Source organism: Ceratotherium simum, chromosome 7 (genome assembly GCF_057802395.1).
Source record: "Ceratotherium simum simum isolate JZ-2026a chromosome 7, ASM5780239v1, whole genome shotgun sequence".
NCBI lineage: Eukaryota > Metazoa > Chordata > Mammalia > Perissodactyla > Rhinocerotidae > Ceratotherium > Ceratotherium simum.
In genome coordinates, this window is record NC_141906.1 from 41946991 (window position 1) to 41974453 (window position 27463).

At 34.4% G+C, this 27463-nt stretch overlaps 1 protein-coding gene across 4 annotated transcripts in view; it reads left to right on the plus strand.

The window, feature by feature from the left end:
• The window catches only part of TMEM135 (transmembrane protein 135), a 236672-nt gene that overhangs the window by 75132 nt on the left and 134077 nt on the right, over positions 1-27463 (plus strand). For all 4 annotated transcript variants that reach the window (XM_087433562.1, XM_087433560.1, XM_004434089.3 and 1 more), the window contains one exon: positions 17124-17189. In XM_087433562.1, the coding sequence (XP_087289688.1) occupies positions 17124-17189 (66 nt within the window). The remainder of the gene's footprint in view (positions 1-17123; positions 17190-27463) is intronic.

Here is a 27463-nt window from a genome sequence, read left to right on the forward strand (position 1 = left end):
TGGTACTTTTTTAATAAAGTTGAACATACACACACCAATTCCTTCTTTAAGTATGTACTAGATATTTACCTGTGTGTGCTAGGAGAAATCAACAAGAATGTTTAGAGCAGCATATTCTTAATTATAAAACCTCACTCAGTTCAACTCAAGGATCCACCAGCAGTTGAATAGATAAGTAAGTTGTATATTCATATACTGGAATACTATATGGCATAGAAGCTTCAAGTTGTTTCTAAGAAACTCTAGTGAATTATTTCTTCCAAATCCCCGTGCTGTTTTCTATTTGGAAATTAAGCAGCTTTAAGTTTATTTTGCTTAGAGTTGTGGCTTAACACTGAATATCTGAGGCTTTTGCATCTTCTTACTTTCTGATTTTGTAATTTATAACCTTTACTTTGCTTTAAAAAAACTTAGTATTACTATGGCTATAGTTGAAAGGAACACTGAGGTTCATATTATCAGCAGAATTTATTTTTGTTGTGTATGTTCCCTATTATTTTTGTCATAAACAATATAAAACTGTTTACATTCTCTCTTTGGAAAAAGTGAGCCCTGAATTAGTAAAATATAAATATTTCAGAATCTGTTTCATAATTCTCCATACATCTAGAACCCAGAATATTTAAGGAATGATAAATAAATGTGAGGTGCCACTCCAGGATAAAGATTTTATTTTAATAAATTCTGAGGCAAGTTCTTGACTGGGCTTATAGATTTATTTGGATGCAAGTAGCTGGATACCCAACTAAAGTGACTTCAAGTAAATGTACATTTATTTATTTCTTTATTTTGGTGAGAAATATTAGCCCTGAGCTAACATCTGTTGCCAATCCTCCTCTTTTTTGCTGAGGAAGATTTGCTAACATCCATGCCCATCTCCCTCTACTTGATATGGGATGCCGCCACAGCATGGCTTGATGAATGGTGCGTAGGTCTGTGCCCAGGATCCCAATCCACGAACCCTGGGCCACTGAAGTGGAGCGCATGAACTTAACCTCTAGGCCACCAGGTTGGTCCCCTGTACATTTGTTTTTTAAAGTAAGTTACAGGGAGTCTTGAGAGTAGTCCAGGATTCAGTGATGTTATCAAGCACTCAGACTATTTAGATCCTTCTACTCTGCCATCTTTGATTCATTGGCCTTTTGCTTCCATGTTTGTCAATAAATTCCATGATAATGATGATAGTGATGATGGTGAAGGACATATAATTCCAATTTGTAGTTTTTCTGGGAGGACTTGGATGAACAGATTGGAAATTAAGACATAACTCTTTGAAAGAAATGTTCTATCCGTATTTCGGAAATAATATGACTGAAATGCTGACATCATGGAAAGGAAATGGCCTTTGTATTCACAGTTCCTCCTGTTTTTGCTCCTTCTTTCCTTACTGTCCTTTTGTGTGGCCTGTAGAGATTGGACTGCGTATCTGCATAACAATCATTATTAATGACTGGGTATTCTAGTATGGAATGACTAGCCATTAGATGTTTTCAATGAGTTAAATTCAAATTGTCATCTAACTTCATCCATTTTTTGGCATTTATTAAATTATTTTAGTTGTATAAAAGGTGCTATTTTTAATTTATGTGTTTTTTTAGAGTTTTTTCCTTTTATTTTTTACTTTGGTATATGACTTTACCTTTTCTTTTTAGCTTGTACATATATGCTTTTTAAAACTAGACTTAATTTCCAGAGCAGTTTTATAGAAAAATTGAGCAGAAAGTATAGATAGTTCCCATATTCTCCCCTTCTCCCAATTATTAAAATCTTGCATTAGTGTGGCACATTTGTTACTGATGAGCGTATATTGATGCATTATTATTAACTAAAACTCATAGTTTACATTAGGGTACACTCTTTGTAATGTACAGTTTTGTGGATTTTGACAAATGTATAATGCCATGTATCCACCATTACAGTATCATATAGAATTGTTTCACTGCCCTAAAAATCTCCTCTGTCTAGCTGTTCATCAATCCCTGGCAACTGCTGATCTTTTCACTGTCTTTGTATTAGTTTTGCCTTTTCTAGAATGGAAAAGTTGTTTTTTATTGGTTTTTAGCCGTTATTAGAATGTCACCTGACAAAAAGAGAAAGTTTTACTTCTTTTCTAATCTGGATGACTTTTATTTCTTTTCCTTGCGTTATTTCACTGGCTAGGACTTCCACTACGGTACTGAGTAGAAATAGAGCTGACATCTTGCCTTGTTCTTGATCTTAGAGGGAATGTATTCAGTCTTTTCACCCTTGAATATGTTAGGTACAGACTTTTTGTAGATGTCCTTTTTCCATTTGAGAAAGTTCTCTTCTATTCCTAGTTTTTATAAAAGTTTTTAGTATCAAGAATAGATGTTTGATTATGTCAAATGTTTTTTCCTTATCTATAGAGATAATCATGTGATTTTTCTTTTTTAGTTTAGTATGGTGAATTACACTGCTTGATGTTTGAATGTTAAATTAATCTTGCATCCTGAAATAAACACCACCTGATATAGTATTCTCTTTATATATTGTTGGATTCAGTCTGCTCAGATTTTGTTAAGCATATTTATATCTATGTTCATGGGGGATATTGGTCTGTAGTTTTCTTGTAATGTCTTTGTCTGGTCTTACTGTCAGGGTAACAGTGCCCTCTCAGAATGAGTTAAGAAGTATTCCCTTCTTCTCAAATTTCTGGAAGAGTTCGTGTAGAATTAGAATTGTTTCTTCCTTAAATGTTTGTAAGAACTTACCAGTGAAGCCATCTGGACCAGGAATTTCCTTTGTGGGAAGATCCTTAACTACCATTTCAATTTCCTTTATAGACATAGGGCTATTTAGGCTAATCTTCTTGTGTGAACTTGGGTAGTTTGTGTCTTCCAAGCAATTTGTCCATTTTATGTCAGTTGTCAAATTAATTGGCATAAAATTATTCATATATTCCATGATTATCCTTTTTAATTTCTGAAGAATTTGTAATGATATCACCTCATTCCTGATAATGGATGGTAATTTGTACCTTCTCTTTTTTTTCCAGATTATAGTCTATCTTGGGAAATGTTTTGTATGGATCTGAAAGAATGTTAATTCTGCTTTTGTTTAGTGTAGTGCTCTATAAACATCAATTAGGTTAAGTTGATTGATACTGTTCTTCCAGGCTCATATCTTTGCTGATTTTCTCTCTACTTTTCTATCAGTTGTAGAGGGGTTTTGAAATCTCTGAGTATAGTTGTGAATTTGTCTTATTTATCCGTGTAGTTGTATCAGTTTTTGACTCGTGTTTTGAATCTCTGTTTTTAGATTCATAAACATTTGTTATGTCCTCTTGATGAATTGACCGCTTTACTATTATGAAATGGCCTTTATATCTGGTATCATGTACCGATATCTTAAAAAATCGCTGGTGAGAGGAATGGGATCACAGTATTGATTTAGTTAAGCCAATAGCCTTGTAAAAGAAGATGAATTACTTAAACAAATTCAGCATTTTGTTAGAATAGAGGAAGGAAGTGAAAGAAGGTGGAGGGATGTTGTATAGTCATCTAACAATTATTTATTACGTATGCTAATCCTGCCTACTCTAAAAAAATTTTATATGCTAATTAAATGAAAGGTCAAATTTAGATATAATGCGTTATTCCCCACTCTTGAATTTGAAGTTAAACAGACTCTCAATTATTATAATATTTGATGTTATCAATACCATTTAATGGATGAGAAAACTCAGCTGAAAGAGTGACTCAACTCTATTATTTTGTTTTGAAACAGAATTGAAGTCTAACTCTAAATCTCAGCATTTGTGTTTTTTTGTTTGTTGTTTTCCTTTCTTAGTTTGTTTTGACTCTCAGTCTAAGAGGATAACATTGTGGGGGAGCCCCCCACCCCCATGCTTTTTCTTAGGTTTTGTTATGTTCAAAGAAGAAAAGCAGAACATAACATGGTATGTTATTTCATCATGTCACATTGGATAGAACATGACAGAACATATATTTACAAAAGTACACTCTTCTTTATAGTTAGATGACTGCTATCAATTTGGAAACAAACCATCTGCTTATTGTTTAAATTCCTGGATAACTTACCAACCCACATCTATAAACAGAAGTAACATTCTTCATAACCTTAAAACCACTGCTAAGGTCTGTCATCTCCATATGTAATGTATATTTCCTGTGTACTGAATGAAAACAGATTATGACATTTATGATGTCTAAAAAGATCAAGTTGATTTCATTAACATGAAAGGCTAATGAATTATACTTTCAGTGTTTGAAATTGTTATAATACAGTTTGGGATATATTTGTTCACACCTTGGTAAAGCACATATCCCCAAAATATTGATAAACAACTGCTTGCTTGACATATTCTAAACTACTGCTTATCCATTAGCTCTTACTTCTTGTGTTCATTCAACATTTATTTAGTGTTTCTCAGGTGTTAGGTGCTAGGGGTATAATGATGAGTGAAATACAACCTACAGTCTAGTGAGAATTTTAGATGAGCCAGTAATTACTATAATAAGTAGTATAAGTATACTACTATAATAAGTTTTACTTATGCAAAGTATTATGTGTTTTTGAGAGAAAAGAAAGATTCAAGGATGACTCAAGTTTCTGCTTGGGCAAATGGTGGTTGGAAACAGGTACAAGAACACTCACCTGCAGATGAAGGAGAGATTGGTGATGCTTGTTTGCCTATTCTTCAGCTTTTATGTATAGTACTTATTTTTCTTAATTATCAAGTTAAGTGTGTATTAGAGCAATGGTTCTTAAATGATGATATGTGTAGAATTTTGTATGGAATGCATAGTTTTCATAGCAATTTACTCTCTTGGATCCCTAAGTGTTCCTATGAGTGTGACATGCAGGATCTATTTGTCCTATTTGTACTAGATTATTCATCTCTTGCATTTATTGTTTGCTTTAGTGTTACTGCTCATTTTCTTCTGCTTTGGTCAACCTCTACCCTCTGCCTCCAGTTTATATAAATTTAAGATAACATCTATATCAAAGCATATAAATAGCCTTCCTAAAAAATTTTCACTAGGGTAGTACTTAGCTTTTTCCTAATGATTGGTTGGAATTAAATTACCAATTAATTGAGAACTGCTTTGGGGAGGGGGACAGGTGTGCATTCTTTTTTAAAAACAGCTTTATATTTAATGAACATCACCTGTTTAAAGTACACAGTTTGATGAGTTTTGACAGATGTTTATAGTTGTGTGACTACAAGCATAATCAAGATGTAGAATATTTCTCTCTTCCCTAAAAAGTCCCTCTTCCTCCTTTGCAGTCAGTTCCCTTCCCCCATGTCTCAGGCCCCAAGCAATCACTAATCTGCTCTCTGTCACTATAATTTTGGCTTTTCTACAGTTCAAATAAATGGGCATATGTTTTCATTTCTCTTGGGTAGATACCTAAGGATAGAATTGCTGGGTCTTAGGGTAAGTGTATGTTTAACTTGATAGGAAACTACTCAGCTGTTTTCCAACGTGACGGTACCTTGTTGGCAATAAAAAAAACTGTTTTGTATTGCCACCAGCAACGTATGAGAGTTCCAGTAGATCCATATTCCCGCTATCACTTGGTATTGTCATTTTTTTTACTTTTAGCCATTCTGGTGCATGTGTAGTGGTATCTCATTGCACTTTTAATTTGCATTTCCTTAAAGATTAATGATGTTGAACATCTTTTTCCCTATTCATATATATGTGTGTGCGTGTGTGTCTACACATGCATGTATATACATATGCAGTATGTACACACACATATGCATGCATACATATATATGAATATTTATGCATATGTGTATATATCTTTTTTATTTTTGGTGAAGTCTTTTGAAATCTTTTGCTCATTTTAATTTTTTTGGTTGTAGGTCTTATTTTTGAGCTATAAGAGTTATTTATTCTGAATGAAAGTGCTTTGTCAGATATATATTTGCAGATATTTTCTGTTGAGTCCGTGGCTTGCTTTTTCATTTTCTCAAGTCTTTAAAGAGCAAAACGCTTTTAATTTTTTTTTTTCTTATGAGGAAGATTAGCCCTGAGCTAACATCTATTGCCAATCTTCCTCTTTTTGGTGAGGAAGATTGGCCCTGGGCTAACATCGTGCCCATCTTCCTCTACTTTATATGGGACGCCGCCACAACATGGCTTAACAAGCAGTGCGTAGGTGCGCACCCGGGATCCAAACCTGCAAACCCTAGGTGAAGCGGAATGCACGCACTTAACTGCTATGCCACCGGGTTGGCCCCAAAAGGCTGTTAATTTTGATGAAACACATTTTATCAATGTATTGTTTTCTGATGCTGTGTAACAAACCACTCAAAATTTAGTGGCTAAAAATAACAATAGTATTTACTTTGCATGTATCTGCAGTTGGAATAGAATAGACTGTTACTGCTCTACTTGACATTGGCTGGTTCAGCATGAAAGCTAAGGGCTGGGATCATCTGAAGACTCACTCACATGAATGACACGTGGGCTTGGAGTACTTGGGTAGCTGTGTGTTGGAATAGCTGGGGCATCTCTTTCTGTTTCTATGTGGTTTTCCTAGCATGGTGGCTTCAAGGTAGTTAGGCTTCTTACATGGTGGCTCAGGGCTCCAAAGACACGTGTTCAAAGAAAGGTGAATGCCAGACAGAAGTTATTTTGCCTTTTATGATTGGGCCTTAAAATCAGCATCACTTGTGCTTCATTATGTTTAAGTTACAGTTAAAAGGTAGTTTCAAGGTCCCAAGTTCAAGGAAAGGGAACATGGCATATAGAGGAAAGTTAGTTTCACATTTTAAGAAGCATGACATGTGGGATAGGATATATATTGGTGTAGCCATCTTTGGATAGTACAATCTGCCATAATGAATTTTTTCTTTAATGTTTTGTTCTTTTTTCCCCTACGTAAGATAGCTTTGTCTAAATCAAGATTATAAAGTGTTTCTTCCCAGTGTTTCCTGCTAGAATTTTTATGGTTTGAGCTTTAACAGTTAAGTTTATTCTATTTTGAGTTAGTTTTTGTGTATGGAGTGAGGTGTGGGTCGAGGTTCATGTATTTCTGTTTGGAAATTCAATTGTTTAAGCTCCATTGGTTGAAAAGACTACTGTTTCCCTGTGTACTTTGGTATCTGTGTAGAAAATCAGTTGAACACAGAGTGTAGGTCTATTTCTGGATTCTAACCTGATGCCAATACCACACTGGATTGATTACTGAAGCCTTATGATTAGTCTTCAATCCTGTAGGATAAGTCGGCCAACTTTGTTCTTTTTAAACATTGTTTTGGCTATTTTCTGGGTTTTTTTTTGCATTTTGCTATAAATTTTATAGTCAGATTGCCAATTTCTACAAAAGTGCCAGGATTTGGCCTACAGGCCATAGTTTGATGATCTCTGGTATAAAGAAATCCATTCCTTTTATGATGAATGTTTGGCAATGTAAACCACTATTTCTTAGCTTGTAGGATTACCCCGTGTCAGTTTTTTGTTTGTGATGAGGAAAGTGTTACCTTCAACCTTCTAGTTTGAAATGAACGTTGGAATTCAGTCTATGTAACCATAATGTTTTACCTCTCTGGAAGACTGTCTTTGAGTTGCACATTCTATCAGGTGTCCTTCAGTTTTCTCTGTTATAGTCAGATGATATTGTTGTAGTTTGAAAACTAATGTCTAAGGGTAACATAGATGGAGATGCATTAAGTTTATTATGTATTTTTGAATTTTCTACTAGATTATAAATTTATGTTGGGGACAGTGGAACTTCATCGTTTCTAGAAAGTAGACCCAAAATGTGCTCATCCACTCCATATGTACATCCAGTATGTACATCCGGTACATATGTAGTATTACTACATATGTACTTTGCTATGAGGAAAAGGTATGTTATTAGAAAGCAAAAATTTTTATATGCATTTTAATAAATATTATTTCAAGGGTGGCTTTTGGAGAGTTGATGTGAGTTTGTTTTTTTTAATTTAATTTTAACCTCTGTATGATTGACACACAGAAGAAAGGTATGTCCATGTGTTCTAATATTCAGAGCATTTATTGAGATCACTGGGATATGAATACAAATAAAACCTTTTCTCTGTTTCAGAAGTAAATGTGGTTCAGAAAGCAAAATACATTTGTAATGTATGCTATTGTAGAAATATTTATATTTAGGAAGAACATTTATTCTTTACCTTGAAGGGACATGGAAGGCTTAATAGAGGAATTCTGAATTGAATTCTGAAGTTATGTTTTTAAATATAATCTGACAATCTCTGTCTTTTAATTGATGTGTTTAGATCAGGAGTCAGCAAACAGCAAAAGTCCCCTGTCTGCTTTTGTAAATAAAGTTTTATTGGAGCCATGTCTATTCATTGATAAATTGTCTCTGCTTTCATGGTACAATGACAGAGTTGAGTAGTTGTAACAGACCCTGTATAGCCTGAAAAGCCTAAAATATTTATTTGACATTTTGCAGTAAAGTTTGCTGACCCTTGATTTAGATAATTTATATTTAATGTAATTATTTATATTGTTTGAAATAAGTGCACTATCTTATTATTTATTTTTTGTGTCACCTCTTTTTTTGCTTCTTTCCTCCTCTTTTCTTGCATTCCTTGGATTATGAATATTTTTTACTGTTCCATTTAACTTTAGCTATGGGACTTTTGGCTATATCTCTATGTATTATTTTTTAGTGATTCCTTTAGTGGTTATAATATACATGCTTAATCTTTCACAGTCTACTTGGAATTAGTATTTTACCACTTCTAGTAAAATGTAGAAGGCTTACAACAACACAGGCCTCTTTACTCTCCCCGCTTATGTTATAGTTCTCATATATATTCTATCTACATACATTGAAAACTCCATCAGACGATGTTATTTTTCAAGTCATTCATATTTTAAAGATCTTAAAAGAATAAATAACAAGCTTTTACATTTATTCAAATTTTTACCATTTCTGTTGATTTTCTTTCATTCATCAAGTTTCAGGTTTCCCTCTAGGATTATTTCTCTTTAACCTATAGAAATTTCTTTAGCAGTTCTGCTGGTGACAGATTCTCTTAGTCTCTTTCACATGAGAATGTCTTTATTTTGCTTTCATTCTTGAAGGATATTTTTGCTGGATATAGAACTCTGGCTTGGGCCGGCCCCGTGGCTTAGCGGTTAAGTGTGCGCGCTCAGCTGTTGCTGGCGGCCTGGGTTCGGATCGCGGGTGCACCCTGACGCATCGCTTCTCCGGCCATGCTGAGGCCACGTCCCACATACAGCAACTAGAAGGAGGTGCAGCTATGACATACAACTATCTACTGGGGCTTTTAGGGGGAAAAATAAATAAATAAATAAAATTAAAAACAAAAAAAAGAACTCTGGCTTTATAGTTTTTTTGTTTCAAAACTTCAAAGGTGTTCTTTCTTCTTGCTTCTGTGGTTTCTGGTGGCAAATCCATAATCATTCTAATAGTTGTTCCACTATATGTAGTATGTATGGTTTCTTTTTTCTGTGTTCAAGATTTTTTGTGTGTCTGTGAGGAAGATCAGCCCTGAGCTAACATCTGCCAATCCTCCTCTTTTTGCTGAGGAAGACTGGCCCTGGGCTAACATCCATACCCATCTTCCTCCACTTTATATGGGACGCCGCCACAGCATGGCTTGACAAGCAGTGTGTCAGTGCGCGCCCAGGATCTGAACCGGTGAACCCCAGGCTGCTGCGGTGGAGCGTGCGCACTTAACCACTTGCGCCACCAGGCTGGCCCCCGAGATTTTTTCTTTATATTTGGATTTCAGCAGTTTGTTTATGATGTGTCTAGGTATGGTTTTCTTTGAGCATATCTTACTTGGAGTTCCTGAGCTTGAATGTGTAAAAGGATGTCTTTCACCAAATTTGGGAAGTTTTCAGCTATTATTTCTTCAAATATTCTCTCTGTATTTTCTCTTTATCTGGATCTCTGATAATACCAATGCTAGATCATTTGCTGTCCTTCCACAGTCTCTGGGGCTCTGTTCATTTTTTTTTTCCGTCTTTTTTTCTCTTTATTCTGTAGAATGGATAATTTCTGTTGATTTATCTTCAAGTTCACTGATTCTTTCCTCTTTCATCTCCATTCTGCTGTTGAGCCCCCATCCACTGAATTTTTTTATTTCAGATATGGTATTTTTCAGTTCCAAAATTTCCATTTTTTTATAGTTTCTATTGCTCTGCTGAGAACTTTTCTTTCCATTCACAGAAGTGTGTTTAACCTTACCTCGCGGAACACAGTTGTAGTAGCTGCTTTACAGGCTTTGTCTGGTAATTTCAACATCTGATTGTCTTTCCTTTGAGAAGTGGTCACAATTTTTTTGTTCTTTGTAGGTTGAGTTATATTGGATTGATCTTGGACGTTTTGTATATCATGTTGTGGGACTCTGGGTCCTGTTAAGATCCTCTAGAGAGTATTTTTTTTTTTTTTTTTAGTAGTAGTAAGTAGTCACCTGTTAAGTTCAGACTATAAGTTCTGTTATATCTTCAGTGGGCAATAGTTCCAGTATGAATTCTGTTTTCAATGACTTTTCTAAGCTACTTTGGCTCTGTCCCATCTATGTACCACTCATGGGTCATTCTAGGCCTTGGGTAGTGGTTTTAATTGTAGCTTTGCTCTTAAAGCCTTTGCTTTGCTGCTTAGGTCTTTTCTGTGCATGTGCTGAAAAGCGGTGAGCTCTGTACTTGTGCCACTTAAACACAGATTCAGTTAAGGGAATCTCCTATTCTAGCTTTTCATTTCTGGGATCCTCCCTCCACCCCCCATAGTCTCTGCTTCATTGGGCCTCCTTTTTCTCGTCCTCTGCCCAGAAAGACGGGGTTTCTCTCAGGGTTTTAGCTGCCTGTAGTACTGTTATAGCTACACACACTCAATAGGGCCTGCCATTGGGACAAAGTGGCTGAGAAAAGAGAGTGAAAAAAATAGTGGGGATTCTTCTTTTCTTCTTTGGGTTGCGGAGGTCCCCTTACCATATATGTCTTTGGCCAGAAAAACAGAATTTCTTTCTCAATTTTAACTACCTGCACTGTTGCTGCTTCATCTTATAACTAGGGCCTATCCTTGGGGCAGAGTCAAGAGGAAAAAGAGACAGAAAATCCCTCCAACAACCAGGGATTAATTCCCTACATTTTCTGGCTCACTTGGACCCCTCTTCCCTCTTTTCTGGCTAGAAAGATAGTTTCTCTCAGAGGTTTTGCTCCCTATGCTACAGCTCCCTATGTTGCAGCTGCTGCAGTGCATGGGCCCTGAAGTTATGAATTATAATTAGTGAGCTGGAAAAGGGTGGGGCTATATGCAGCTGCCTGGAGAGAAGAGTGAGAATGGTTTGGGGACATTACAAAGGTCTTGGTTGCTATGCTAATGCATTTGTGTATTTTGAATACATGCATATTATTAGATTTGTATCATGCACTGCTTCTTTTGTGAGAAGCAGATAGCTAATTCTCAGTTTTCCTATTTTTTATTTTGTGTTTTTATCATCATAAGGAAGCAAAGCAGCTGGTGCTTAAAAGCCTCAGTATTTAAATCTTTTTTCTTCTATGGCCAGGATAAACAGCTGGGGAATGAATTTTGCATATGATTTCTGAAGACTTTTGCTAAATTAATCTTCTTGAAGTAATGTAAGTTTTCTATTTTTTTTGGTTGTCTTGTCAAGAATTTTAGCATAAATAAATGGTCATATGGCATAATGTGCTAATTATGGTTGACTGTTTTATATAGTACGTTTTTAATTGCCATCTGAGGCAATTTTTAATTGCAGTCTGATGACTAATTTTTAAGGTAGAATTGGATTTCTGCATTTTCTTTTAGATAATAATAATAATAAAATTATCATTCATTGAGCACTTACAATTTTCCTTGAGTTATATATCATTATCATTATTTTGCTAATGATGAAGTTGAGCTCAGAGAAGTGAAGTTGCTTGTGTGAGATCACACTTCTTACAAATGGCGAAGCTAGAGTTTGGACTTAACAGTCTGCTTCTGAAACCTGCTTTCTTAATCTTTATACTGTCTTGTTATACATTGCTCAAGGTGCTGGGAATACATAAATAAAAGATATAGTTCATGCCCTCAGGACCTGTCTGAGTTGGTGAACCAGAACAATAAAGAGAGAGTCATAAAACAGTACGTGCTGTGACTCTTTGTCATAGGTTTTTGTTTTTCATAATCACAGCTGTGATTAAAGCTCATTTGTTTCTGGTCTTTCATTCATCCATTCCTTATTTTTACATTTGAAAAATCAAAATTAGTATTTCTCAAACATCTTTTCATCTCAAGAAGTGCTGTCCTAAATTAGACCTTGGATTTATTAGTTTGCATTTATCTAGCTCTTTACAGAGCTTTTCACATATGTTAACACCCGCTTTGACCACCACAAGAAGACTGACTGATATTAGCTGTCATCTTTTTACAGAGGAGGTCAGAGCTTAGAGAGTTTAAATGACCTGCCTAAGGTTGTCGGAATAGTAAATACTAGTGGAAATAAGATAACTAGGATTCTAGTTGCTTGACTAATAGGAAATAAATATCTGCTGAATGCAACTTTTGTATTTATATTTATAAATTGCATGTAAATTGAAGTCTTTTTGTAATACGATGCTTTAAAGTTATTATAATCGTACTGTTTTTCAAGGTTGAGTATATTAAATGTGTATTTCTTCTTGTTAATTTTACTTGTCTTGTGTTGATTTAATAAATTAAAAAGTATTAGACTGTAAGAGCATGAGTCTCTATTGAATTTTGATTATTTTCACTTTGGGAGCTACTCAATGTAGTACTGCTTGTATTATAACATTTTATATTATTCCACAATTCTGTTTTAAATCTGTTTTATCTTTTAGTGTAATAAAGTTTTTACTTTTATTTTTTTACTTTTTATTTTTATTATTACCAAACAGTATATGTGGATGATAGAAAGTTAGAAAATGAAGAAGAAAACACCCAGAGATTACTACTATTATCAGCTCATTGTACATCCTGGATCTTTTTTGATTTGCACACATACACACACAAACACAGGAATCCAGTCCCTAACTTTGCATTTATTACATCTAGATTTCATGTCTCCTATGTCTTTTTTATCTACCACTCTTCTTAAAAGCAGTCTCTCTTGATAACCTATTTTTAAACAAGGACCTATAGATGATTTTTTCCCCTGCCACTGACGGAAAGTGTTTAATGAATGTTTTTAGTATTAATCATTTTAGTTATCAAAACTCAAGGAGAGGGAAATTTCAATGAAGAATTTGCTGGTGGTAAATTTACAAATGCTGGGAATTAGCCCTGTATCTCATTGCTTTTGACACTTGTTAGTTGTTGTTTGGTTACAAGTAAATTAAAAGCAGTCTCTTCAGTAGAGGTCAAAAGAATGTTGTACACTCCAGTGCCTCCCTGTGGAATCAGAGGAAGCTGAGCTGAACTGACAGAGCGCTGTTAGAATGAGACATCCTTAAAAATGTTGGTGGGAAGAGCTCATGAAATAAATTAATTTAGTTGGAAACAAAAGATCGAATTTGGTATTCTTCTTCTACAGGACAAAGTGCAGAAAAAGAATTAGATCTTCAAACTGCCTTGGGTTTTTGAGACACAAAAAAGTAAGAAGTTTGATCTAGTTTAGAGAAGTTGTTACATACTTTATCCCAAATGCTTAGTGCCTCTGCCCTTCTGCTTTTGCTCCTCAAATATATACAAATATATATAAATATATGTAACTAACCTGACCTAGATGAGTACTGTTAATCTCATCACTAGATTATATAAGGTTTAAAAAGAACCAGGAAGATTGAAGATGTAATTTAATATACAGATTATTAAGAATAGAAAAAATGCAAGTACATCATTGGTGAGAAATTTTTTTCCTTTAATAAAAATTTCTATAAATAGTTCTTTCTATAAAACATCTAGTTTTATATGCTTTAGTAAAATTCTATCATAGCAAAGTTATTCATTTATAATCTTTTTTTTTGTTTGGGTATGTGCATAACCCTTCTCTCTCCCCATAAATGGCCTATTTTAACTCTTTCAGTGAATTATGGATTGGAACTATATTCATATTGTGCTGCAATCACAAAATTTAGGAGTGTTTGCCCTAAAAGTTTTTTATTTTCTAACTTAGCATGTAGACATCCACCCCTCTCCCCCTTTTTTAGGTAGGGGTATGTGTAGGAATTTTCTAAAGATGGTTACTCCTCAGTTAAAAAATGTTAGAAAAATTTTGCTTTTATTTATAAATTACATGCTATATTTTACCAATAAAGTAGAATTAATTAAATTAATTAATCCATTTAATCCTTATCCTTTCTAGCCTTGCTCACTTTTTTGACAGTTCCTAAACAATGAATCTCTCTAGCTTTCATAACTACATGGATTTGTAACAACAAAGATTTATGATTTTCAACCTTAGCTGGGCTTTTAGTATTGCTTGGTAGTTCTGTGTTCCATTCTCTTATGTTTTCCTTTTACATGTGTTACGTACTCTCATCCCTGTCTGTAAGTCAGTGTCTTTGTCATTCTTAGGAGATTATCCTGTCTCCTAATTCTGAGAGGGAGAGGGGGAGAGGAGGAAGGGAAGGGATGAGAGGGGAGGGAAAGTGTGGAGGGAGGGAGAGGGAAAGTATTTATATGTTTGCACCTTCTCCCTTTTACCATAGCTAACAGGTTGCTCTGTGTGCTCTTGATCCTATCTTCTACACGAATCTCCTTCAGTCACTATCCATTTTCCTTCCTGTGTCTGTAACTTCTTCCACCTTACTATTTCTACGTAGCCATTAAAAACTTGTTTAAATCTCTTCTATCCTAAAAATATCCTGTTATCAATTTTCTCTCAACTCTACTTTTTCTACCAGCAACTCAATCTCATTCCTTACCTTTATTGTTAAACTTTTTGAAAGAGTTTACTCACACTGTTTGACTCTGTACTCTCTTATTCAGTCCTCAACTCTATTCGTATATGTACCACTCATTAAAATTGTAAAGTATTTGATCTCTTTGCAAAATTGGACAATATTGATACTTATTCTTTTAAAAGTTAAAAAAAATCGTTTTGGTCAAGGATTTACATGTAGTGTAAACAGTCAAATAGTATGCTGTGAAGCTAGTAGAAAAAGAGTACTCTTCTTCACCTCTTCCAATGCCTCATTTCCACAACTCAAAGGCAACCCCTCGCAACCCTTTCCTTATGTCTTCTATTTACTTCCTTATATCTGAATTATATGTTTATACTGCTGTTTATATTACACTGATCACACTGATTTTGTACACATATGTCAGTTTCCTTTGGTTTTCCATCCCTCCTACCTTTGGATTTCTTTAGATGTGCATTCAGTTTTTAAAGGTAAAATTCTCTTCTTTTTGTTCATATACTAATTCTCAAAACTGATGTTCAGTAGAGCATCCTTTGAATTACATTTTTGATTACTGAAGGTTGAAAATGCATTCCTCTTATGCCAGGTTAAAAAATATTGAGTAGATGAACTTGTGTCCTCTCTTTTCTCAACCATATTCTCATGCAGTCTTTTTCTTTCAGCCTCGCTGGCCATCTTACTCGTCTTTGAACATGCCAAGCATGATCCTACCCACTGGCCTTTGGCTTTTTGCCCCTTCTGACTGGAATACCCCTATTATGAACTGAATGTTTGTGTTTCCCCAAAATTCATGTTGAATCCCTACCCTGCAATGTGATGGTGTTAGGAGGTGGGGCCTTTGGGAAGCAATTAGGATTAGATGAGGGGCTCTCACACATTGGATCAGTGCCCTTATGAGAGTACACAGAAAGCTTGCTTCTCTTTGCTCTCCATCATGTGAGGATATGACAAAACAGCCATCTAGGAACCAGGAAGTAGGTCCTCACCAGACACCGAATCATGAAGCTTTTCCCTTATGTTTTCTTCTAAGTGTTTTATAGTTTTAGCTCTTACGTTTAGGTCTTTGACCCCTTTTGAGTTAATTGTTGTATATGGTATTAGGTAAGGGTCCAGCTTCATTCTTTTGCATGTGGATATCTAGTTTTCCCGCACCATCTGTAAAAACGATTCTCTTTTCCCCATTGAATGGTCTTGATTACCCTTATTAAATATCGTTAGACTGTGTATACAAGGGTTTATAGACTGTGTATACAAGGGTTTACTTTGGGGCTCTCTATTCTACTTCATTGGCCTATTTGTCTCTTTATGACCAGTGCTACACTGTTTGATTGCTGTAGCATTGAAGTAAGTTTTGAAATGAGGAAGTGTGAGTCCTCCACTTTGTTCCTCTTTTTCAAGATTGCTTTGGCTATTTGGAGTCCTTTGAGTTCCATATGAATTTTAGGATGGATTTTTGTATTTCTGTAAAAAAGTTATTGGTATTTCGATAGGAATCACGTTGAGTTTGTAGATCTTTTTGGGTAGTATTGACATGTTAACAACATTAAGTCTTTTGGGTAGTATCAACACCTTAACAATATTAAGTCTTCCAATTCATGAACACAGGATGTCTTTCCATTTATTTATGTGTTCTTTAATCTCTTTCAGCAGTGTTTTGTAGTTTTCAGTGAGTAAGTCTTTTGTTTCTCGGGTTAAGTTTATTCCTAAGTATTTTATTTTATTTACTTATTTTTTTGATGCTATTGTAAATGGAATTCTTAATTTTCTTTTAGAATTGTTCATTGTTAGTGTATACAAAGCAATAACTCTTTTCAGGTGTTATTTAATACGTGATTTCATTGAATTTATCTTCTGTCAGTATTTCAGTAGCAGTCAAGTGATTTGAACTAAACTCAAATGGCAGCTAAAAATCAGAATAAATGATAATTTTGGAACTGAATCCAAGGACTAAATTTTTGTTTAATCTTTGTTAGTTAAACTAAGGTTTAAACTTAGCTAAGTGTACTAATTTGAAACTACAGACCTGGAAGAATACCAGCAGATCACAATAATCTTTGAAACAGTTCAGTTTGAGCTCTTGATAACATTAAAAGTTTCTAAAGATGATATTTCTGGAGTATAATGTAGAGTTTGTAGTTCTTATTATGCCTTATTGATACTTCTATAGAAGTTGCTGGAAATGTAGTAGCATTGAATGTTTTTTACATTTTGGGGGTGGGATATACAGTTGAGTACAGATTATAGATAATATATTTTTGCTTTTTTTATTCACAGGCCACAGAAACACTGTTTAGAATGGGTGTAGCAAGAGGAACCATCACAACATTAAGAAATGGAGAAGTAAGATGAGAATTTTGATATATTATTAGTTTTTAATTCATAGTATGCCATTTTTAAAACAAAATGTCATGAATTCTATGATGCTTTATATAACAAGTTGAGAAATACCTGATGTACATAATATTGAGTGAATCTGACCTACAAATCTATTTTAGTCCAGTCATATTGGAAGCAGATCTTGGGTCGAAAATAAATTACTGGGCCCTTTAATCTTAGGTTACCAATTTTTTTTACTCTTAAAAGAAAACGACATTTTATTTATTAACAACTTCTGCGTGTATGTATTTTTAATGAAAATAATCCCGTACTTTTTCCTTTCTTCCTATTTTATGTTCTACAGATCTGATACTTCTTTCTTAGGATAAAATAATTTGAAATGTTGACATTTATCACAGAGAAAGAGTGAAGGAGAGGGAGTAGGAGGTGAGAGAGAGATGGAATTTAGTCTGCTCTTTCTTATATTTGAGGCTCAAGATACAGATTCTAAGTTTTGATTCTAAATGATCCTACCAATTCTCAAAAAAAAAAAAAAATTTCCATTACAAAATTATTACCAGCCTAATTACTACTGGTTATTACTACTGTCTGGTTTTTCTTTATTCGCTCTCTCACTAAGACATACTTAGGTTGAGATTGAATATAATGTCACATTACCATGTTCCTTTTTCTATTCTACTAGCAAATAGTTAAGGATAAAATACAACTAAAATCTCCTTATTCTGGAATTAAGTTCTGTGTTATTTAATGTAATGTTTATATTTCAATAACCTAAACATTTAATAGTGGAAGTGAGTGAATATCTAAAGAGTTAATTGAAATGGTATTATTGTATGATTATAAAATTTATCGGTTGATGTATCTGCTTGTTAGGTGAAAATGTACAATCATTTGGAAATCATATACTTTTAAATGTTTAATTGTATATTGGCAAATCACTTTGGTATTAATTCGTAATATATATATATATTTTTTGTGTGTGTGTGTGAGGAAGATTAGCCCTGAGCTAACATCTGTTGCCAATCCTCCTCTTTTTGCTGAGGAAGATTGGCCCTGGGCTAACATCTGTGCCCATCTTCCTCTAATTTATATGTGGGATGCCTGCCACAGCATGGCTTGATAAGCGTTGTGTAGGTCTGTGCCCGGAATCTGAACGTGCGAACCCCAGGCCGCCAAAGCGGAATGTGTGAACTTCACCACTACGCCACTGGGCCGGCCCCCATGTAATATATATTTTGTCTATGAAAAAGACTTAATTGATCCCTTTGCGTTCTCAACAAACTGCAGTATGTGGTGCCGTTTGAGAAAAGAAAACATTCCCATTAATAAAGTCAGAAATATTTCTCTGCCTAGAATGTATCAAAATGAATTTCAGATTTTGGTAATTACTGTGTATTTTCTCATGGGGTGGGTAATGAACTTTTGAATTTTATCTTCTATTCTAAGAAGGTTGGGGAAATGTATGCAAGACAGTTTTATAAGTAATCTTTTGAGCATATCAACATGTACTGGATATGTACATATTTTACTTAATGGAGAGAAAGTAGTTAAAGCAGCTGGCTTTGGATCCATTTCTCCCCCAGTCACTGAGGACTGCTACAGGCGACTAACTTGGTTATCAGGTATTAATGTTGGACTGAGTTTTTAAGCACTCTCTGACCTTCAGTTTCTAAAATCAGGTTAAAACTGTAAGATGCACATTTTTTTGCCTTACACTTTAAGATTTCTAAAAATGGAATGTGTCTTCTAACCAGTGGCACCTCATAGTCACCATTTACTGTTTTTCACATTCTAACAACTCTCAAATTATGAGATTTCTTACAAGTGTATAATATTTTAGAGTTGATAAAATATGGTAATATTTTGTAGTTTAAAAAAATATGGAGTGACATATAGTAAGTATTCAGTAAATGGTAGCTAGGGTAGGCCACAAATTAGTTTTAATTTAATTATTTGACTTTGGGAAGTAGAGAATTAAGACAAAACAAAACAAAGATATTGAATATGTGTATACAGAAGTGGTATAGGTTTTTGGAGATGGTGGACTAAGTGATGAGGACATAGATGGTGTAATATGGTTCCTGCCTTTAGAGGAGCTTACTCTCTGGTCGAAGAAACAGTGGCATCAATACTTGGAAAAAAAATTTGGGAGAAAGTAGAAATACTTAGTTTAGGGTGAGGCTGGAAGTAAGTAGATTCCAGATTCCACTTGGAATGTGCTAAATTTTAGTATTAAGGCAATAATAGAGAATTCATTTGGAAGTAGGAGATAAACTAAAAGGTTAGCAATTTAGTGGGTTATTTAAAACACAAGCTGAAATCACCATATTTATCATATTGGAAAATTTATTATAAGCTAAGGGAGGAGAGTGGCAAGGAGTTTACTTGTCCTAGGGCATTTAAAAAATTGTTCTAGCCCACTACTCTGAAAATATTTGTTAAGCAGGGGTAATAGGTAACCCCATGACAATGATATTAGGTAGGAGGAATAAAGACTGGTATATTCAAATTGCAAAAATATCAGTCTTTAAGTAAATTTGTTATCTGGGTACATGATGACACAACTTTGCTTGTCTCCCCTTCTCTGTGTGCTGACTCTGAGCCTTTGTTTTGTCTACCTATTGGATATTTTAAGAAATGTTGAGACCAGAGAACACGGCTCCTCTTTCTGAAAGTAAGAAGATAGTTTTTGAAAGGAGTTTGAAACTTACTTTATAAGTTGCAATGAATCATTGGAGGATTTAAGCAAAGGAGTGACACGTTATCTTTTTTCATCTTCATCACAACTCTGCAAAGGAGAAATTATGATGTTCATCTTATAGATAAACTGAGGCTCAGAGAATTTAAACATTTGGCCTGTCATCAAACAGCTAGGAAATGAGAGAGCTAGGATTTGAACCCCAGTCTGACTGCAAATCCCATTCATTCCACTATTCAATATAATCTCCCTCAATGTAATTCACTTACTGAGACTAGAGTTTTCTAATCATTCAGTTGTCCTGTAGTTTGACAATTGAAAAATAGAATAATAGCTAAGAACTGTGAGATTATGTAATCAGTCATGATTTTTTTTTTTATGCATTCTAATTATCCTGTTATCTTTTCATAAGTGTAGAGAAATATATGGCTTAAAATGAATAGGAAGAAAAATACTGACCCTTAACAATTCTGTTTTGTCGCTGAATGCCTAACCACGTTGATGTGTTCTTTGTACAGTCCTATATGTGGACTAGCTGGATTTTTGTATCTTGATTAAATTACATAAGCTAGAAAGCAGGTAATTTTTCCGGGTAGAATTTTTTTAAATGTGTCTTTTTATTTGGGGGGCTAACTTGTAAAATTATCACTGTCAGTAAATAGTTATTGAATGGGCTTGACTCAAAAATTATACTTCAGGAAAGGTGAGAGCCTGTTTTCAGCTTTCTAGATATTTATATATGGGGTGAAACAAGTACTTTGTTAAAAGATAAAGTTAGTAACGTATTTCAAAACTTATCTACTGTTCTTTTATATAACTTGAGACCTAAGTAAGCCAGAAATTGGTGTTTTTTCATTAAATTATTCTTAATTCAAAGTTTTGAAAGAGAACAAAGTATAGCAGTTTTTTTACCGTAGGAAGGTAGGATTTCAAACTCTAGCTCTTAATTAAATCCTTTACCTACTGTTTATCAGCTGACACTGTATATCCAGTTCTTCAGTAATGATAAGGAATCACTGAGATTGTGTAATGAGGAAGCTAAATGACTTCCTATAGCCAGTGAATTGATTCATCTGTTGTAGCTTTATTATTTTTTAAATTTTATGATTTTCTAAAATATCAGGCATATCTATTTTCATTTTTTCAAAAAGTTAAATTTTTCATATCTGTGTCTTTAGCATTATGTTTGGAATTCTGGGGAGATTCATGAATGCAAGGAGAAATAATCCTTACCTGTTCATTCAGCAAGTATTTATTGAGCACCTTCTGTGTTCCTGGCATTGTTTTAGGTGCCTGTGATCCATCAGTGGGCAAAACAGGCCAATGTCCTTGCCTTTGGGGAGCTTATATTCTAGCCCATTAATAATTTATGTTCTAATTATGGAATTTTGGAAAAGAAGAACATACAAAACAACTAGGAAGTAATTATAATTACAAAGCTTTAAAAGAAGATATAAGCAAATATATGGTTTAAAAGTACAAGTATTTTAAATGATAAAGGAAGAAACAAGTGATTAGAGTCGGGTTAGGTTAGTTCAGGTGATTTCTTAGGAGGCACATTTTAAACTGGGCTTGAAGAAATTTGTGAGCAGTATTGAAGGAGAAGAGGTCAAAAGGCGTGGCCAATTAGAAGACACAATATAAAAATGGGCATAGTTGAGAATTAAGGAGAGAGATCTTGATATAGAATCAAAAAGGAAAGGGGAGGTGGGTGTGGTGTTGAAGGGAAGTAACGCTTGTCAAGTGCCTTTTCCAGGCACCTTTATAATTATTCAGCTCATTTATATATCAAAACAGCTTTCCATTTTAGATCCTTTTATCACCGTTCTTTCCAAAAGAGATGTTTGAAGTTCAATAAAGTGTAGTGTTTTTCTTTTTTAATCACATTTTCCTGAGAATTTTCTATATGAATGCTTATGATATTGATTAAGCTTGTGGTAGAATCAAGAATTAATACTTTATCTCCCTCCCCACTGGAGTAGCCAGCCTTGTGTGGTGGAAAGGGCACTCACTAGTCTGCATGCCAGTAGACATGGATTCTCTTCCTGGCTTTACTAGCTATGTGATCTTGGACAATAGTTACTTAACTTCTTACAACTTCAGATTCACACTTTAGAAAATTAGTTGATTATATGATCGTTAAGGTCCTATATAGCCTTAACATTTTCTACTCCTAGGCAGCTTTGTATACCCTTTCTTTTTTGGTGGTTCTCAACCTTGACTGTACATGAGAATTGCCCATGGAGCTCTGTAAAACTATAGGTGCCTGGGCTCTATCCCCAAAGGCTTTTGTCCATTAGGTCTAGCTTAGGGCCCCAGTATCTATATTTATTAAAATGTCCACTGATTTTAATGCTTAGCCACTGTTGTAAACTACTGTTTTAGAGAAGTATTTTTCTATCTATGTTTTCTTTGAACTCAAGGAACATGCAGTTTGAGTAAGATAAAACAGATAAAGAAATAGCAAAGAAATTTGAAGTGTATTTAAAGATTTTTGTATATAAAGTAGTACACAGTAGCATAATTTGTTGCTGTTTTGGAAAGATGGTATGGAATTTGACCCAGTATCTTCTTGTGTTTTATGTTACTGCATGGTGTTAGATATTTGGCATGTTTTATTAGAATGGAAACCTTTTTTGCTGTCCTGGAGCATGGTTTAAATAAGTAATATAGAATATTTTGTTTTAGTGTGATTGCTGCAGTGAGGCTCGGAGCTCTTTGTTATGGATTTCTCTTTCTTCAGGTTTAGTACTTGCCTAGCACATAATAAGGATCTCAGTATATGTCTAATGAACAAGTAATAGATTTATTTAAAAAGAACTTATGTGGCAAATATTACTTTGATTTAATTGGCTCTCAGTTTAAGATAAATACAAACCATAAATATCTTTATAGATTTGTATGTATACTTGTAAGTACTAGGGCTGTGTTATGTCAAAATCATGAAGTTTATAGTACAATGATGTATTTTTGACATCAAATTTTTTATGAATTAAGGAATATTTAAAGAGACTATGAAACTTACATATTTGATATTCATTCTTATCCACAAAGTTAACTGATATTCAGATATTAAAATACATTTCTAAAGTTGAAATTATGTTAAAAATTATATTCAATTTAATATAATATTTAAACTATTTTCTTTCTTCTTTTTGAATGCGAATTCTTTGTATAAGGGAACCTAGAAGTAAACTTTCATACCTTTATATTTTTGAAATTGCATCTATTATTTTCTTAATTAATTTTTTTTTTTTTACTATTTCTCTTTTAGTACCACCTCAGGAAATATATGTCTTTCATAAGCAAAGTGTTAGTATTTCAAATAGTGACATCTCTGAGACCTGGTGCCTAGTAGAGTGCCAGTAACTAGTGGCTTGTAAAATCTAATCAAATGAGCAAACGTATTGAGAGCATCTTAAATGCAGATGTGACATGTGGCACTGGAAACAGATCTGTTGTCCCTTACCTTCCCTAAATATTGAGTGCCAGGTGCTATACTAGGTGCTGGGTTTTAACTGTAAATAAAACTAATGTGGTTTCTGCTCTCAGGAAGCTTTATAGTCTAGTCGTTGGGTCCATAATCGGCTGCTTAGGACCTGGCCACACAGTGTCTTCTTCTGTAAATGGGGATAAAAGCGTCTACTTCCTGCACTACTTGTGAGAAATAAATTAGATAATATGTATAAAGCAGCTAGCACAATGTCTGGCACAAAGTAAGCCTATTAGAATTTAGTTTGTACTAAATGATGACTATTTTTTATTTAATTAAAAATGATGAAATATTTTCCATACTAGAGTGAGTATATGGATGTGTCTGGATTGTGTTTTTTTTTTTACAACAGTATGTGAACTGAGACTTGGTAATGAAAGACAGACTTGAGATATTTTGGGTCCATAGCTATGTTAATAGCAGTGTTACCGGTACTTTTGAATGATCATTTCCTTCCTGTGGGATTCAAGATATTTAGGTCAGCATATATTGCCAGTGCCCTCTGCTGTCTTAGTACCGGTAGCTCAGTAATATACAGAATATATGTGTAGTTACAGACTGGAAGTGTACTACTCAGCCAAATTCTGCTGATTATGATTTTGCTTCTATGCTTAGAATAAACATAGCAGGGGGAAGTGCAATGGTAGAAAAACTGATGTACAAACAAGCATAAGAATCCTATTGGAAAAACAGGGTAAAGTCGTTACATAGTGAAAACTTAGTTCTGATAATTGCAAGTCTTAGTTGGGCAAAAGTCCCGCTGAGAATCGAGACACTGACCTCCCAGAAATGCAGACTAAGGCTCAGGTAATCCTGTCAAGGAAAATTGGATTATCTCTTCTGCAATGAGACCTCTATTTTAACAGGAAGAAAATATTAAGATACTTTACACATGTCTGTTGCCATTGAAGTGTACTCTTTGTTAGCTTGATTAGCTTTCTCCTATATCTCCATATCATCTAAGGAAACAAGAGAAAGACTTCTGACCACTCTAGAACGTTCCTGGATAACGTTCCTGGATAATTGTTTTTTTCTTCTGGGAGTGATTTCCAAATTGTACACTTATTGATAAGCTATACAAATAATCTGTTAGCATTTAGCCAAGAAAAGTTATTATAACATTTCTTCCTTTTAAGCAGCAGGTAGAATATAGCTTTAAAAAAAAGCATATGGGAAAAATGGCATCCAGACAAGGAGAGAAGAAATAAGTATGGAGAAGGATCTAGAGAGAAAGGTTAAGGCCTAGGGAGTTTTTATAAAAAGCAGAGTATATACACGGAAGTCCCAAACCTATCTCTAGTGGGTGGGAAGAAATGAGTTTTGATCGTAGAATAGAAAGTTTGAGATAACGGAGTGGATGATCGTTACTTCAGGGTGATGAAACATTAAAAGAGGCTTCAAAGAGGTTGTGGGATTACTATCTTGCTCATTTTAAGAAAGTTTTATTTCTTAATAGCCATCAATCTGGATGGTATACATATAAACTGCCAGAGGTAGAAGACTGATCTAAGTAACATGTTGGTATTTTTTTTCAGTTTTCCAATTCCATGAATCAAAACAACGTGTTATATTTTGGCAGGTGCTTAGAAAATTTAGAATCCATGCCTAAATCTCATCATAAAACATTGAGCTTCAGAACTTGTATTTTTTTCTTGCTGGAATATTTTAGCTTTGTCTCTAAGTCTACTTTAAATGGCTCATCATGTTATATGCTGTGGCGTTATTTCATACTCCTGGTGAACAAGCAGAGTTTATTTGGAAAATTGTGATGCAGACAAAGAAGGCCAAGGGCCAAATTGAGGTTTTAAAAATATTGGATCGCAATGTTTAGCTTGGTGGCCTTGTCTATACCAACTCTGTATGTGCCTTTCTATACCGAGATAATTATCTTTTGAAATGCCCTTATTTTCTTCGTAATAGTAACTCTGCTTTTGATTTAAATACAAAAATAAATGTGCCATAATTTTGTCCTTAAACAAAACAAACAATATCTGGACAATATCTAGCTAACTATGGAACACTTAGGTTTTATTTTTCAAAAATTGGAAGGGTTCTTAAGATAACATCAGTTTGTTTTGATCCTAATAGGAAGAGCTTTAGGCCAGGAAAGCAATTATTTCCACATGGGTAAGGCCAGTCCCCACTACCTCCCCTCCACCAACCACTCACTGAACTTACACTTGCCTACCTTGGCTATATAGCTAAATGTGGTTGAATGCATTAGAAAATGCAGGCTCTATATTAAAAATAAAGTCTTTAGATATACACAAAATGTTTCTTTGTACAAAGCATACCAAAGGAATTTTGTATATAATGTTGGGGTGAGTTTAGCAGCAAGTAATTTAAACTTTTTGAATTACCAAAGAAATTTAATTTTATACACAGATATGTCCATATATAGTTCTTACCCTTTTGTTTGTACATCTTTTTTCTCTTTGTGTTGACTCTTGGCTGCGTTCTCAATAGGTGAATTTGCTATATAGAGACAAGTAGTGCTTGTGGTGGTTCTGTAGTGATGTGGCAGATCAGAAAAGAAGATTTGTATTAAATGATGTGGTTGGTCTTTCTGGTGATCAGCCTTGATCCTAAAGCTATCACCATGAATCACCTCAGCATTAACAGACATTCCTGTCACTCAGGAAATTCCAAGGATTTTCGAAGGTGTGTACTAGGAACTGGGAACAAAGACCAGATATATTCTTTATTTTAGCACAATCTATAGATTTGCTTTTTCTGAAAGTTTCACACACATAGAATTATACAATATGCGCTTTTTTGTGTCTTTCTTTCACTTAGCGTGTTTTTGAGGTTCATCCATATCAGTTTTTTTGTTTTCATAACTGAATAGTATTCTGTTGTATGGATAATATTTTGTTTATCTATTAGCCAGTTAATGAATATTTGGATTATTTCCAGTTTTTGGCTATTATGAATAATACTTCTGTGAGCATTTGCATAGAAATCTTTGTGTTGACATATGTGTTAATGTCTCTTGGGTCGATACCTAAGAGTGGAATTGCTAGGTCACATGAGTAATTTTTTAAGAAAAAGTGCCTGTACCGTTTTATTTTTTTATTTTATTTTTTTTTGTGAGGAGGACCAGCCCTGAGCTAACATCCAATGCCAATCCTCCTCTTTTTTGCTGAGGAAGACTGGCCCTGGGCTAACATCCATGCCCATCTTCCTCTATTTTATATGGGACGCCGCCACAGCATGGCTTAACAAGCGGTGCGTCGGTGCGCACCCGGGATCCGAACCGGCGAACCCCGGGCCCCCGCAGTGGAACGTGCGCACTTAACCACTTGCGCCACCGGGCCGGCCCCATCCCTGTACCGTTTTACATTCTCAGTGGCAATGGACAGGGCATCCAGTTTGTCAACACCTTTGTCAACATTTGGTATTATCAGTCTTTTTGATTATAGCCATTCTAGAAATATGTAGTGGTAGGTCGTTGTGGTTGTAATTTGCATTTCCCTGATGACTAATAATATTGGGCTTCTTTTCCTGTACTTATTAGTCATTTGTACATCTTTGATTAAAGGTCTATTAGAATCTTTTGCCCTTTTTTCATTGGGTTTGTTTCTCGTTATTGAGTTGCAGGAGATGATTTTTTTAAAATTCTGGATATAATTCTCTTATTAAATATATGATTTGAAAATTTTTTCCCCCAGTCTGTGGCCTGTCTTTCTGTTTTCTAAATTGTGCTTTCTGAAAAGAAAAAGTTCTAAATTTTGATGAAGTTCAGTTCATTAATTTTTTTTTGTATCATATCCAAGAAATCTTTCCCTAACCCAGGATCACAAAGATTTTCTCCTATGTTTTCATCTAGAAGTTTTATAATTTTTGATTTTACATTTACATCTGTGATCAGTTTTGAGTTGACTTTTGCATAGGGTGTAAGGCAAAGGTTCATCTGTTTATTTTGTGTATGGATGTCCAATTGTCCCAGCAGCATTTGTTGAAAAAACTTTCCTTCACTTTTTGAATTGCCTTGACACCTTTGTCAAAAATCAATTGACCATAAATGTTAGGGTTTATTTCTGGAAATTTTGTGGTTCTGGTTCTGCTAAGATGAAGCACAGTCTG